This window comes from Giraffa tippelskirchi, chromosome 10 (assembly GCF_054371585.1).
Source record: "Giraffa tippelskirchi isolate mGirTip1 chromosome 10, T2T-mGirTip1v1.2.pri, whole genome shotgun sequence".
NCBI classification, from domain to species: Eukaryota; Metazoa; Chordata; class Mammalia; order Artiodactyla; family Giraffidae; genus Giraffa; species Giraffa tippelskirchi.
Window position 1 is genome coordinate 136,144,165 of NC_137284.1, and position 16,038 is coordinate 136,160,202.

Genomic DNA, 16,038 nt, shown 5'->3' on the forward strand with positions numbered 1-16,038 from the left:
GAGCCTGACTTTCCTCATCCCCTCCACACCATCATCATGGCAAGTGTGATTTTCCAGGCCAGACGCACGGCCGGTCGCTCTCGCCAACCCCGGGTTTCCCCCGGGGCGCCCAGAGCCGTCGGGTCCCGCAGCCCAGCGGAGCTGGCTGCTCCGGCCTCACTGTCGGGGCGCCACCGCCCCCAGCCGGCTCAGAGGAATCCCTCACCGCCACCCTGTCCCAGGCGGCCGTTCCCCGAGGCCCGAGGGGCATATCCTGGGGGACACCTCGAGGATTTCTCACACCTGCCCAGCCGCCCCCAGCTTTTCAGGCGATACCGGAGGGTGGACGTGGGGCTCCTGGCGCATCCGAGTCCCTCTCTGGAGGCCCCGACCCGCGGCTGCCCGCCCCGACGCTGCCCCGCCGCCCCGCAGGGCGGGAGCTGGCGCTGCGGGTGCGCCCGGGCCTGCCGGGCAGTTGCGCAAGTTGAGCTTCGGCGGCTATAAGAGGGGCGGGCAGGCATGGAGCCCCGGAGGGATCGAGGAATCGCGGCGCCAGCAGCGGCGAGGTAAGTGCCCGGCGCTCTCCTTTCTCCTTCTCCGCCGGTCTTTCTTGGCAGGCCACCCAGCCCAGCCCACCCGGGACCCTGGGGAAACTGAGGCGGGCGGAGGGCACGGGCTGACGGCTTGGGTCTGGATTGGGGTAACTTTGCACCAGAGTTCTAGCCGGTGGGAAGGCGGCTGGGAGCCGGGGAACGTTGGCTTTGGGGCTGGACTGTGCCTGCCCTCGGGGCAGGAATCAGCGCTCCAGGAGCCAGCCTGGGCCCCAGGAGACTGCCAGAGCCTCCAGCCCTGCCTTTGACATGCTTTGGAAATGGCCTTGAGCACACCCCCAAAGATCAGGATACCCCCGCCCCCATGTGCAGGGGACGTGCGTTGAGTTTCTGAGGAGTGTGAGTTCCGAGGGTGTACAAGGAGTCTTGTTCTGCGCATGAGAATTCAGGCACCATTTTCCAGCAGGGTTCCTGACTTGTGAATGCGAAGGACTGTATAAAACCCAGGCCATAGGATGGAGATGAAGAAGTAGGGGTGAGCAGAAAACTGGGAGAACCCCGAATCTCCCAAAGAAATTATGAAAGATCTCACTGCATCTGGCCTCAAAGTCATGAGAATTGCCTTCTACACTATGGATAAAATAGGGTTCCTTTGGGGCAACCAAGCAGGGGATCATGGGAAAGGCCTATTCAACTTTTCCCACTGTAACCATTTCTCTAGCCAAAACTGATAAATGCACACTATCAGCAGGTGGGCCCCCCGGTGACACCTACCAGGCCTGCCTTCTCTCCTGGCTTGATTTCTATTTCATGATGGATGGGTTTGCCTTCACACTCCAGTTTCTATAGCTTGAAGATGTGGCACTTTGGAAAAGTGAATTCTTAAATACAGTTCGATCCAAGTGACACTCGATGGTGGCCTGGTTGTCAGTTGAGAATAGCAGCCTTGGAGGGGATGGGAAGGTAGTCTGCAGGGGAGGCGAGGCAGAGGGCAGGGACTGGAAGGCACCACCCCAGGTGCAAGAGCTCGAAGACTCCCTGCACTGACTTCTGTCCAGCCTCTGGTGTTTGCTCTGTAGAGCCTAAGGTGGCAGCTGCAGTGGGCAGCTAGGACCAGGTGGCACAGAGGATATCCAGTCTCTTCCCACCAGGACAGTGTGCAGAACCATAGTCGCTCCCACTCTAATGCCCTCCTGAGCAGGAAGGTCTTGCTGATCTTTTCTCACATGTAGGTGGGGGGGACAAGGCACGAGAAAAGCAGTGGGTGTGACTCGGTTCTTTCCTTTTCAAGCAGTTGAGGACATTGGGCTGAGGGGAACGTTTCCATGTTGGCCAAAGGAGCATCCCTCTCATATTTTGTACATCTTATGCCCAAAATAACTCTTCTTGGTATTTGGGGGAAATATTTTCCTCCCCCTCCATTCCAGGAAATGGCTCCAAGCACCAAGGACAGAGCCAAGGAAATTGCAATGAATTCCTGCCCGTCAGCCGCAGGCGGATGCCTCTCGAGTCTGAGTGGCCTGTGTAGGGTGTGGAGGTGACCGCTTGGGAGAACCTGGGTCATTGTCCCCGCTGTAGCCTAGATGCCACTTAGGGGGACGTGGTGGTGGTAGTCAGTGGGAGTCAGAGAGAGACTGGGGCTCCAGGGATGGGGAATCCTCATGGTGTGTGAATCTTTCAACTGCATGCATGTAATTGAGAGGAAAACCGAGCCAATTTCTCCTGCAGTCAGTCAGTCAGTAGGCCCTGTTCCCACCAGCAGTAGGATTCCAGTGGCAACAGCTCCCTCCTGCCTGCCAGCGAGAGCCTTGGAATTCTTCTTTGTCCACACAGTTGTCTCAGAGAAGTAGAAAGAGAGGTTGTTTCGCCTTAAAAACAACACACCTGCCACATGGGCCCACAGAATCCTTTGCACTTTATGTGTGACAACAGATGTGCCTTGCTTCTCAGCAAACGCCATTTTACAGTCTTTCCTGCTCCATTCATCAGCTCCCTGGAATGATCAGTGTCGATGCCGATATCTCATCCATCCCACAGAAGATTTCAATCCCATCTGTGCACATACTGAGTTTGTATTCTGGGGTACTCCAGACTGAGTATGCCAAGGAAGAAGAGGAGAAGCCACAGGGAAGACAGGCTGGGCAGAGCAGAGACCTCTGAGCAGGGCAGGAGGCCCAGAGCACAGTAGGAGGAGCCAGGATGATGAATGGGACCAAGACCGGGAGTATCTGGGACAATAGTTAAGATGGAACAGAATTCAGGAAGCTGAAGGGAATAGGGGCCCATGTGGTGCTAGAGGACACCTGTGTGGTGCAGGAAGCCGTGAAAAGGAGATCAGGATTCTGCAGTGTTTTCTGTCTTCATCACGAAAGCTTCTTAGGAATTCCTGCTGGGCAAAACTGAATTCTAGGTGGACTTTAAAATGGGAGCACCCTGAACATCTAGAGGTAGGTTAACCTCATTAGATAATGAAAATCAGAGATGGGAAATATTTCATTCATTCATTCCACAAATATTCAGTGAGGATCTACTCTATGCCAAGGCCTTGGGGGAGATGCTGAACAAGTGACATATCCACCACTCCTGGACCCAGCAGACATCAATAATTGATCACGGCATCTTGTCCCTTTCACACTGGAGGGAGCTTCAGATTCTTCTCCACTCAGCACTCCAAGGAACCACTAAAAACTGATCAGAGTTGACACAGGAATTGAAACCTATTGGTTGTCCCTGATGAGATTGAATCTAAGGGTAGTTTCTGATGAACAGAAAAACTATAACCCTTGCACCTACATTCTGGCTACCAATTAAGTATGTTAACCTGATTTCTCAACCAGGCTCCTACTTGCAAATAAGAGAAAATCACTCATGCTAGCTCAGTGTTTTCAACTGTATATTGCAACCAACATTTAAAACCAGAATGGAGACTCTCCAGTGTGCATCACCCATAGTGAAGATGAATTTTATTTCCTGACACTTGTTTTTCTTACAGGTGTGTATATGTCTCCTGGATGAAAAAATATATATTCAGAAAGTTGAAAACTACTCAAGTGAGCAGTATATGTGAAAGAGTATCTCACCCTTGAGGCTAAGAACAGGGCGAGCCTAGAACCAACAAGGACAGGAACCAGAAAGAAGGTCAAGAAAGAGCACAAACATTGACCATAATCCGCACGCCCCCCTCCCCCAAGTGGGTAGATGGCCCCTGGTCTCTCTTAACTACTCCATGCATGTGATGTCAGCCATGGCTATCCTTGAGTTTCTGAGTCTTCATCAGAGGCAAACTGGACTCCTCAGAGCATACTTTAAATTCCTGGGAGAGATGTTAACTGACTCAGTCAGGACCTTGAGGAGGAAAGGGAAGAGGAAAGAGTATTCTGCTTCTCTTGCCTACTATTGTTCACGCAAACATCGCCTCCAGGATTCGTGTGTGTGTGTGTGTGTGTGTGTGTCCCACATAGGGCAGACCCCCCAGAAGGTCCTGACCACCCATAGAATCAAGCCCAGGACATTCTAGCTCTCTAGCCTCACACACACTACTCTTCTACCATATTGAATTCTCTCAAACCCACTACGGTATATCCCAACTCCACACTGTCCCCTTGGCCTGGAATGCCCTGCTTGCTTCCCTCCCCCTGGGGAACTCCTGTCCTTCAGGTCTCAGTGCAAAGCTATCTCGGCTGCCCAGAGTCAGCCCTTTGCCCTGTGCTCCCCCAGCTCCAGGTTCCTTCCCTTATAACTTTCACCAGGTTGTGTTAAAATGAGTTGTTTAAGCTTCTGTCTGTTCCACTGGATTCTGAAGAACTCAGAGGACCCAAACTTCTCTGTCTCCTTCATTCTTTGTCCTTTCTCCATCCCCAAGTCCCTTCCTACTTAGAGTCAGGGAGAAAGGAATGAAGGAAGGCTGAGAGGGAAGAATGCAAGGGAACCAACAGGAAAGATTTCTACAGAAAGAGAGAGGGCATAGACCACCCAAAGCTTTTTCCTTAAAATGAACAGTAAATACATTACCTGAATTTAATTTGCACTAACAAACCAAAGATCATTGGAGTTGTTCAGTTGCTCAGTTGTATCTGACTCTTTGTGACCCCATGGACCGCAGCACACCAGACTTCCCTGTCCTTCACCATCTCCCAGAGCTTGCTCAAACTCAAGTCCATTGAGTCAGTGATGCCCTCCAACCATCTCATCCTCTGTCCTTATCTTTCCCAGGATCAAGGTCTTTTCCAATGAGTCAGCTTTTCACATCAGGTGGCCAAAGTATTGGAGCTTCAGCTTCAGCATCAGTCCTTCCAATGAATATTCAGGGTTGATTTTCTTTAGGATTGACTGGTTTGATCTCCTTGCAGTCCAAGGGACTCTCAAGAGAGATTACTGGAGAGAGCGGTATAAAAACCTGCTGGCTGGAGAAGGAAGAGAGAAAGCTGTGCCGGGCCCCTTGCTTACCTCTGGTACCTTCTGTGGGGAGAAGGCAGAAGAGTTTGCATAGCTCAAAGCTAGTGGCCTCTACCAGCAAATGTCTGTGACCTGGAGCTTTCCCTATCTCCCCCACTACTCCCTCCACTGCTGGAACCTGGGGCAGGCCTGCCGTGGGCCCAGTTAAACTTCTAGTGTGTGTGTGTGTGTGTGTGTGTGTGTGTGTGTGTGTGTGTGTGTGTGATCTACAGAAACACATCCTGCCTTGACATGGAGGCCCCCACTTCATCTGCTGCATCCCCCAGGACAAGAGGGAAGGTGAGGGAGCTTATGTCTGGAGGCCACCAGCTTCTTGGGGAACCAGGAGGCAAGCTTGTCTGTGGAGAAGGGGGTGCTGCAGGGAACTGCCAAGTGCGGGAACACGGCCTGCAGTCAACCCCGGATGAGCAGAGGGGGGCCAGTGCCCAGGACCCAGGTGAAGTCAGAGCAGGGGTCATGGTGGGGTTGATGGCAAGGTTACAGGATCCTCTTCCATTAGCCTCAAGCTTGTTTTCTGTGATTACATTTTATTTTCTAGTGCTCCCCTGGGGGTAGGGAGTGCAGCTCCATTCACTGGTTTTTCTCTTTTCTTCTCCGGTGCCCCCTTGGCAGGGGATGCTGGTAGACCTGATGGGGCGTGGTCAGGTCTTAATTCAAGGAGAGGAAAGGCAGTCTGTGGCGCACGTTAGCTGGCAGGGCGTCCGGAGGATGCTCAGAACAGAGTGGGTGGTGGGGGAGCCAGCGGAGTGGAGGGGAGACCTCAGGGTGGAGAGCAAGCCTCCTCCCTCCTGAGCTGCACGCACAGTCCAGCCACCCCCTACCCTCTCCCAGCAGTGCCCCCTTCCTTTCCAGGCTCAACATTTCAGCAGTTCTTCTGAGAAAATGACAGCTCCTTAAACGTTTAAAACTTCTAGAGGGAAAAGGCTTTGCAGCCCAGGCAGATGGCTGACACTTGCCTTTTTCCCTCATGACTCCTCCCACCTCCACTCTCTACTCACTCTCGTCAGTGGCTCCAGCCAGCACTCCTGGGTCTGTGCCTGCAGCACCCCCTCCCCCTTTTTTTTTCCTGAACTGAGACCCCACCCCCAGTTCCAGATGTCAGCTGGAGAGGCCCATCTGAGGTCCCACAAATACTAGTGAATCAGCATGAACGCTTGTTCATCAAACCTCTCCTCATGCCTTTCCCAGTTTCCAGCTGCCTCCTTCTTGTCACCTGGGCTGCAAGCCTAAGCCTGGAAGTGATCAGAGCGCCTCACTAAGAAGCCTGGTGTCCCTGCCTGGCACTCACAGCTCCACCCCTCCCATCACACCTCCCTTGCCAGCTGGGAGCCACCATTTTCTGAGCCCTCTGCTGGGGCTTCCCCTCTCCTCCACCTTCACAAACACAATCCCACTCCTCCATTCTCAGTGTGTGTTAAGTCGCTCAATTGTGTCCGACTCTGTGACCCATGTAGCCCACCAGGCTCCTCTATCCATGGAATTCTCCAGGCAAGAATACTGGAGTGGGTTGCCATTCCCTTCTCTAGAGGATCTTCCCGATCCAGGGATTGAACGCAGGTCTCCTGCATTGCAGGCAGATTCTTTACCATCTGAGCCACCAGGGAAGCCCCCACATTCTCAGGGCCCTTATTAAATGCCACCTCCTCCAAGATGCTTCCTCCGTTTCCTCACTGGAAATAACAGTGACAACGGCTAACATGTATTGGGATTGACCATGTGCCAGGCACAGAGCAAGCATTTTCCATCACGTAACAGCCACAGGTGGGAGTTATGATTTCTTTCATCCCCATTTTACAGCTAAGCAAACTGAGTCTCCAAGAGATCAGCAAACTTTCCCAAGGCCCTATGCTCCAACTGAAACATAGTTCTGCTGAGCTCTAGAGCTCATAGTTTTACTCATGACTCCCTTCCTTGAGTTATTCAAGGCATTTTATTTCTTTAAACATTCTTCCTTGCATTGTATTGATAGTTAGGTAAATTCTGAAACCTGTTGTTGAAGAGCACAACAGTTTTGTTCTTTACTTTTATTTTTAACAAATAATATATGTAAGTAGTTGACAGTGTTGAATACTGTGGTGTACTACCTGGGCTTCCTGGGAAAACCACCAGTTCAGCCCCAACCATCCCCACTCCTGATCCCACTTTCCTGTGGTTGCATGTCTCTTTCATCTCTACCTCTGGCCCACAGTGGGCCATCCATACATGTTAGATGTCAACCATCAAATAGATGTTGAGTAACTATTATGCTTCCAATAGTCATGTATGGATTGAGAGTTGGACCATAAAGAAGACTGAGCATTGAAGAACTGATGCTTTTGAACTGTACTCCTGGAGAAGACTCTTTAGTGTCCCTTGGACAGCAAGGAGATCAAACCAGTCAATCCTAAAGGAAATCAATTTTGACTATTTATTGAAAAGACTGATGTTGAAGCTGAAGCTCCAATAATTTTGCCACATGATGAAAAGAATCGACTCATTGGAAAAGACTGATGCTGGGAAAGATTGAAGGCAAAAGGAGAAGGAGGAGACAGAGGATGAGATGGTTGGATGGCATCACTGATTCAACGGATGTGAATTTGAGCAAACTCAGAGATAGTGAGGGAACGGAAGCCTGGCCTGCTGCAGTCCATAGGGGCTCAAAGAGTTGGACACGACTCAGTGACTGAACAACAACAGCAAAACTATTATGTGTCCAGCGCTGTGCTCAGTGAAGTTGTAATTGCTGTCCTGCTCTTACCAGCCACTCCCCACGAACTGAAAATCTCAGGCCATGGCCAGGCCCCACCCTGGTAGTGATGCTGAGGTGAACCAAAAAAGACTTGATGTCTGATCAAGAATGACGTCTGTGTCCAGGTGTATAAATTAATTAGCATTAAGTTTGGCCACGTTTAGCAGAGATCCAAAATAACAGTGGCTTCACCAAGACAGAGGCGATGTCTCTCACATACTCAGCACAGGTCCAGGGATAGATGGTCCACGCCAGTGTGTCGTCTCAGCTCCAGGAAGTGCTCAGGGACCTGGCCACCTCCAGCTGCCTATGTCACCGTTCACACAGTGAGGTCCTCATCCTCATACAAGAGGCACAAGACCGCAGGCTGTGCATGCGTGCAAAGTCACTTCAGTTGTGTCTGACTCTTTGCAACCCAATGGACTATAGCCCACCAGGCTCCTCTGTCGGTGGGATTCTCCAGGCAAGAATACTGTGTGGGGTACGATGCTCTCCTCCAGGAGATCTTCCTGACCCAGAGATTGAACCCTTATCTCTCACATCTCCAGCATTAGCAGGCAGGCTCTTTACCACTAGCACTACCTAGGAAGCCCAGGAACACAGACTACTGCATCGATAATTCAGGCATCGGGATGGAGGAGGGGACGGAAAAGAGAGGAGTAAAGACACACAGTGCGAGAACTGCCACATCTTACTCTGCTTGTATTCAGTTGGCCAGAATCGAGCTGCATGGCCACACCAGCTGGGAAATAAAGTATTTATTCTGAATGGCCACCTCTCTATCTAAACTTGGACGTTCTGTTAATTGGGAAGAAGGGAATAGATCCTGGAGACGAATCACCAGCCTCTAGCAAAAGGGTTAGATGTGTAGATAGGACTTCTCTGTTGGTCCAGTGGTTAAGACCCCATGCTTCCAATGCAAGGGATGCGGGTTTGATCCCTTGTCGGGGAACTAAGATCCCACATGCCTCAAAGTGCAGCAAAAAAAAAATTTTTTTTAACTAAAAGGGTTAGATGTGTTGATGTGTGTCTGTGCACATCTGAGTATGATGCGCTATACATGTGAGCAAGTGGTTTCATGTTGGGTGTGTGGGTGGACCAGGGTCTCCTCATCACTTTGATCTCAGATGGGCCTGTTACGCGTTCTCTCTGCAGCACCCCCAGGGAGCTCCCCTAACCCTGGCCTCTCCTCTTAGGCAGGCTTACTCAGCAGCAGCTTCTCAATTCCACATCTCAAGGAACTATGATTTATTTTCAGTACCCACTGAAGCGTATTATCCATGGTGATCGAGGGGGCTAGTAAAACTGTTTTTCCACTCAGGTATTACAAGGTGGCCATGACATGCGAGTGACTATGATCAGAATTAATCTGGTAATAAATTCTCTCGGGAAGGAGGGTGTCATTAATACGTAAATCCTAGAAAAGGTTACCGCTCAATCTTGTGCCTCAGGAGAAGGACCCCAAAATACCAGGCACCCTGTTGAGATGCCCAGGGAAGGCAAGGGGCCAAATGCTAGATTTAGGGTTGGCTACAGGTAATGTTGCCCAAGCATTTCAAGTTCTGCCAAGTAATTACACAATTCAAAAAAAAAAGCTGACATTTTCCCCTGTCCCCCACCTACACCCTTACACACACACACACACACACACAACAGGCATGGACTTTACAGGTGCTTTTCAACTACCCTTTGAGCCGAGTGATGTTATTTGTTCCATTTCACTGATGGGAACTGATGCTTTAGGGAATTAAATCTTGCCCAGAGACACTCGGTCATAAGGGTGGAGCCCGCTGATGAAGCTTTGGGGTCTAACCACTGGCTTCCACTTTTGCTAGGGTTTCATGGACTCATGCTGAGGGATTAGCACTATTTAATTCTGTTCCTCAAGCATTTGGTGGAAATGTTTACTCAGAGAATAAGGAGTTAATAGAGGCAGTGTTGAATTTTTAGGAGCCAAAACAAGCACAAAACCATTTGAAGTACCCTCTCTCGAATTACTTATATTTTTCATACATGAAATAGTTATGGGGGTAAAATCTCTTAGCTTCATCCTAGAATAGAGCAGGGTGTTTGTTCCCGAGTGCCACGGTCCCAGGAGCTGCCCTTGGTCAGACATCGGGGTGGCTTATAATTTGGGCTTTTCTCCAGGCTTCCCTTAAAGCCTGGAGAAACTGGTGGGGTGGGGTAGAAAGTGTTCCAGCTTTTCTGGGTGTGGCACGTTTGGCTATGAATCCTAGCTTTGCAGCTTATTTGTTTGACTTTGGACAAGTTAGCATGTTTTCTTGGGTTTCACATTTCCCCTTTGATAAAATTCAGATTTAAAAAAAAAAAAACAATACTTTTGATCAAGCATTATAATATAGAAATAGACTGCTTCTTTCTTTTTTTGAATTAATGATTGAGTTTTGATTGCTAGATCTTCGTTGCTGTGTGTGGGCTTTCTCTAGTTGCCAGAGCCAGGGCGACTCTTCGTTGTAGTGCTTGGGCTTCTCACGGCAGTGGCTTCTCTTGTTTCAGGACACAGGCTCTAGATGCATGAGCTTCAGTAGTTGCAGCACATGGGCTCAGTAGTTGTGACTTGAGCGCAGGCTCAGTAGTTGTGGCTCATGGGCTTAGCTGCTCCACCGCATGTGGAATCTTCCTGGACCAGGGATCCAACCCATGTCTCCTGCACTGGCTGGTAGATTCTCATCCACTGTACCACCAAGAAAGTTCCAATAGCTTATTTATTTTCTTTCTTGCTTGTGAGATATTAGTTCCCCAACCAGGGATTGAACCCGGGCCACCATGGTGAAAGCACCAAGTTCTAACCACTGTACCACCAGGGAATTCCCAAGACTGCTTACTTCTATTATAGTGTCCGAATATGAATTATACTAATATTGCCACCTATGGACAGAAAATGCACTACCTGTTTTTAATCAAGACCCAGATGAAGCAGAACACAAAAAGCAGAGATGAACTTCTCTGCCACCTCCCAAACCTTCATGTTAATACTTACTGACCCATGATCATTCTTTCAGGCTCATTCACACATACTTAGCATGGATCATTGGCCACAGACTTGCAGGCATTTAACTTGATTACCTTTTGCCTCATGTATCTCATTAAAACTTCACAGCTTAATCAAGGATCCGCATATTATGCATGAATGTTAGAATTCACAGTTCCATGACTTTGGATGTTTCAGACATCCTGAGTGAACACAGTAGGCTGAGAGTGTATGTGCTCTCTCTGGCCTTTGGGTCTTTGCAGCAGCTGCTCTCTTGGCCACTTATGGCAACCACTTTATACTCTTCCGGACCCCTCCTTGGACTTCAATACCTAGCTCAGGCAATGCCTCTTCCCAGGGAGCCCGCTTTGTAATCCCACAATATCTTGTCCTTCTTATAGAGCTCTTTCTTAAAACATATATATATAATTTATTTTTAATTGAAGGATAATTGTTCTACAATATTGTGTTGGTTTCAGCCATACTTGCAGAGCTCTTTCCTCCTGTATTGTTCTGGCTTGTTTACAATCTCCCCTATTAAACTGAAAACACTTTGAGAGTAAAAAAACATCCATTGTTCACTGTGGCATCCTTGGTGCCCAGCACTGCATCCGACATTATCAGACCTTCCGTAAGTGCCCCTCGGAGTCAGGCTCCCAATGGGAGAGAAAGGAAGTAATAAAGCCAGTGGCAAATGCCATCATAGAGGTATCAGCGCGCTGCTGTGAGAGAGTAATGAAGAGGATAGTCCCATAGTCTCTAATAATAGGGTAGTAATAGAGAACCTCTCACAACTCCTTTAAAGCTCTTTCACGCACATTATCTAATTTGATCCTCATAAAAGCCTGGAGATAGGTACATTTCACGGGATACAGGGGGAGTTTTTAGCGGTTATGGGATATGCCTGAAGTCGTGCAGCTATTAAATGGCTGGATTCAAACCAGACCTTAAAAGCCCGCCATCCATCCACTCATGCCCTGGCTCACTGCTGTGTGGTCTACAGCACACCTCACTGTGGTTTTCTTGATTCCGCCGCACCTCTCCCCAGGGGAATGCATTTCATTACTGTTATTTCTAGATAATGAATTGTCTTTGAGGAGATGATAGCCACGGCAGACAGCAAATCTCGTTGTTATCCACATCCAAAGACGTGGATGCAGGTGGTAATGGAGCACATGGGTGTTCTCGGAGATCTGGCGATGTGCCATGTGTGGTTCCTTCTGTTTTCAGGCCCCAGAAGCCCATCCCGGGAAGGAAAATGCGCTGTGGACCCCTGTACCGATTCCTGTGGCTTTGGCCCTATCTGTCCTACGTGGAGGCTGTGCCCATCCACAAGGTCCAGGATGACACTAAAACCCTCATCAAGACGATTGTCACCAGGATCAATGACATCTCACACACGGTAGGGAGGCCCTGGGAGACAAGGTAGAACCTTGGCCATCCCATGGGGGACCCCAGAGGTTGGCGGAGGAGGCTGTGCAGCCTCGCACAGGGGCCCCAGCAGCCTGGACACCCCCCTAGCATGAAGACAGCTCTTCTGCTCTTCCACTCCCCTTGCCTCCCACCGTCTCACTCTCCTCCCTCCCAGATTGGAATCCTAGTGCCCAGGCCCAGAGGGAGTCACAAAGGTCCCGGTGTCCCCTTGACAGGTGGCCAGAACCCCAGCAGCACTCCCTCTGGGCCTCCATCTCATTTCTAGAATGTTTTAGTCTTTAGGCATTCTTCCTGGCTGGTAGCTGAGCTCCGACCCTGTGAAGCTTCTCCTTATTACTGCCAGCCCTGCCCATCAAGCCCTCTTCAGATACAACCCTCTGTGTTTTTGCAAACAGTTATCAATGTCTCTTGGGGCATTTTTTTTCTGGGGTCCACAAGCCCAGACCTGCAACCACAGATGAGATCTGTATTTAGAATGAAGGAGATGAAGTGTGAGTTCTCACCCTTCTGTTCTCTGTCTGTAAAGTCTTAAGCTAGTCAGGTTCCTCAAAGTTTTTAAACCCTAGTTTCCTCATCTAGAAAATGAAAGTGGGGCAGTGTTAGTTGCTCAGTCATGTCCAACTCTTTGAGACCCCATAAACTGTAGTCTACCGGGCTCCTCTGTCCATGAAGTTCTCCAGGCAAGAATACTGGAGTGGCTTGAAGGAAATGAGATCTTCTCCCAATGAGATCTTCCCAAACCAGGGATTGAACCCGGGTCTCCTGCATTGCAGGCAGATTCTTTACCTTCTGAGCCACCAGGGAAACCCCTAAAACCTTGTGAAGACTATTAAGATAGTCATCTAGACAACAAGACTATCTTAATAGTCTTCATAAGGTCTTCATGAGACTAAATTAGATAAAGCAAGTGACCCTCTCTGCATATCCATGCAGAACCAGAACTGTGCATGCCCTCTTCCAAGGTTTTCAGTCATGACTTTTGATAGCGTCCCACGTTAAAAGCCAACTTATTCACCTGCATGGAGCAATCTGGAGACTTCCACATCTCCTGACCACTCTATATTTCTAACAGTGGCTTTGGGCAGCCAGGGAGAAGTTAGGTGGCCAGAAGCGGGGACAGATCAGAAATAGACAGCGTCTGCATTTCCTAGTGGAGAAGGCAATGGCACCCCACTCCAGTACTCTTGCCTGGAAAATCCCATGGATAGAGGAGCCTGATGGGCTGCAGTCCATGGGGTCGCTAAGAGTCGGACACAACTGAGTGACTTCACTTTCACTTTTCCCTTTCATGCACTGGAGAAGGAAATGGCAACCCACTCCAGTGTTCTTGCCTGGAGAATCCCAGGGATGGCGGAGCCTGGTAGGCTGCCATCTATGGGGTCGCACAGAGTTGGACACGACTGAAGCGACTTAGCAGCAGCAGCAGCAGCATTTCCTAGAGAAAAGCCCTTAAAGTTCCTTGCTTTCAAAACAGTCATTCAGCAAGCTGTACACAATAGACCCAGAATGCCCTAAACTGTGTGGTGCCGGGATTGATTGCTGTGGGTGGTGGGGGAGGGGAGAGCCCCTCCTGGTAACCAGGGTTACTTGAGCGGAGCAGTGAGCTGGGGCATCGCTGGGGGTATGGCCTGAATCCCTTAGGGAGTGAGACTTCCTGGAGAACTTGACTGCGAGGGAGGAGTCTGCTTGGGGTGGAAGAGTTGGGGACAGGGCATGTATGGAAGACCTCAATGCCTGGGGAAGAAACTCAAGTAAGAAATAGAGAGTCATGGCTGATTCTATAGCAGAGTCATCTGGAAAAGGGAACAGCCTTCAAAGGCTGGTCTGGAAGCGAAGGACAGGGTGGTTTGGGAAGGGCAGAAAGACAGGAGCCCAGGAGACCAGCTTGGAAGCATGGCGGCCACATGGGCACTAGAAATAAGGGCCCAGGGAGAATGGTGTGGAAGGGGGGAAGGAGGCACCTCCAAGCTCGAGAGAAGGGCGGAGTGGTGGGGCTCTGAGGAGCTGTCCTCTCTCCCACTGAGCTCTTGCTCTCCCCTTCCTCCTGCATAGCAGTCCGTCTCCTCCAAACAGAGGGTCACTGGTTTGGACTTCATCCCTGGGCTCCACCCTCTCCTGAGTTTGTCCAAGATGGACCAGACACTGGCGATCTACCAACAGATCCTCGCCAGTCTGCCTTCCAGAAATGTGATCCAAATATCTAACGACCTGGAGAACCTCCGGGACCTTCTCCACCTGCTGGCTGCCTCCAAGAGCTGCCCCTTGCCACAGGTCAGGGCCCTGGAGAGCTTAGAGAGCCTGGGCATCGTCCTGGAAGCCTCCCTCTACTCCACTGAGGTGGTGGCCCTGAGCCGGCTGCAGGGGTCTCTACAGGACATGTTGCGGCAGCTGGACCTCAGCCCTGGGTGCTGAAGCCTTGAAGGCCTCTCTTCCCAAAGTCCAGGGAAGAAACCTGAGCTTCTGGCTGTCTGCAGAAGAGAGCCTGTGTGGGCATCCTTTATGCAGGCCAGCGGGCCATTTCTCTCTCGCTCCTCTCAGCCTCTCTTCCAAAGGCAGAAAACTGTGAGGCAGGAAACCAAAGATATAAATACAGGTTCCATGCCCACCAGGAAGGGGGGCCCATCCAGCAAACAGTAGACCGGAGCTGGGATTTAAACAGCAGTCTTCCTCCCTGTTCCAGCTCCCTCTCACTGCATGCTTCAGCATGACCTGGGGTGATTTCAGAGCCTTTGGACCATCAAGCAAGATTCCCTCTGAGAATCCAGGGAGCATCATGAAGGCTACGGGCACATACAGCTGGATATTCCCACACAACACACGATGGAAGCATTTATTTATTTATTATGCATTTTATTCTGGATGGATTTGAAGCAAAACATCATCTTTTCCAGGCTCTTTGGGGTCAGCTGGGGCAAGGGATGCTACAGGGGGCCCATCGACAGGCCTCACCGAGGCAAACCCATTTTGAGTGACTTGAGGGCTCTCAAGTTTGTTCTCCAGGGACTGGCTTTGTTTCTACTGTGACTGACTTTAAATTACAGTGTTTGCAATGGCATTGCTCTGAACGGATCTCAAAGGACCAAGTTATTTTAAAAAGAAGAAGATGCATTTTGTCAAGTGTAATATATCGCTGGGTATACCCGGAGGTGGGAAATGTGTTGATGGGAGGGGGGAAGATCCAGAATGTGTTTTCTGAATAACATTTGTGTGATGGACTCTTTGGATGGGGTGAGGTCGTCTTCTCATCTTTTTGGTTTTCATGAAGAGGAGATGACTCCTTCGGGGGGGGGCGTTGTGAGGGTTTGCCAACCGTCCATGGATGGAGTGGTGGGGACACTGAAGCTGAAGACCGTCGGGGGAGTGGTGAGCTCTGGCCTTCTCTGACTGTTAGAGAGTGGTCTTGCTCATCAGGAAGTGAGGGCCCTACATTGGAGATGGTGATCCCTAGAACAGGGGTCCTTGGTGTGAACGGTCTGGGTTGACCCCACATTGGGTTGATAACATGGTAGTGACCTTCTTTGGGATTTGCATGCTCACCCAAAGCAAGGCCATGTTTCCCATCCATTTGGGAAGGATTTTTATTCCAGTGTGAGGGGGAAGTCTTCAGGAGTCTGTGGGCTTCAGTGGATGGTCCCTAGACCTGGGTCAGCAATGGGTCAGTTGAGGCCCAAGACCCCAGGACCAGCCCCCAGGAGCCTCCTTCTCATTAGTGGTCATGTGCAGTAGAACAAAGGAGGAGGCTTGGGTTTCCCACCATCCTGCCACTGTGATGCAGCCATCACACAACAGGAGGTGGATTAGTCCAAGGAAATTGGAATCTAAGCAACCAATTTTAAGACTGAGCGCCTACTTGTGCTCAGCCCAAACTGGTGCTATGGGCTGTGAAGCTCACCAAATAA

At 50.1% G+C, this 16,038-nt stretch overlaps 1 protein-coding gene across 1 annotated transcript; it reads left to right on the forward strand.

The window, feature by feature from the left end:
• The first annotated feature begins 525 nt into the window (after nt 1-525).
• Nucleotides 526-14,940, forward strand: LEP (leptin). Its single transcript, XM_081535388.1, has 3 exons — nt 526-545; nt 11,936-12,107; nt 14,192-14,940. Exons 2-3 carry the CDS (start codon nt 11,964-11,966, stop codon nt 14,549-14,551), a joined length of 504 nt encoding a protein of 167 aa, XP_081391514.1. The 5' UTR covers nt 526-545; nt 11,936-11,963; the 3' UTR covers nt 14,552-14,940.
• Nucleotides 14,941-16,038: the final 1,098 nt, after the last annotated feature.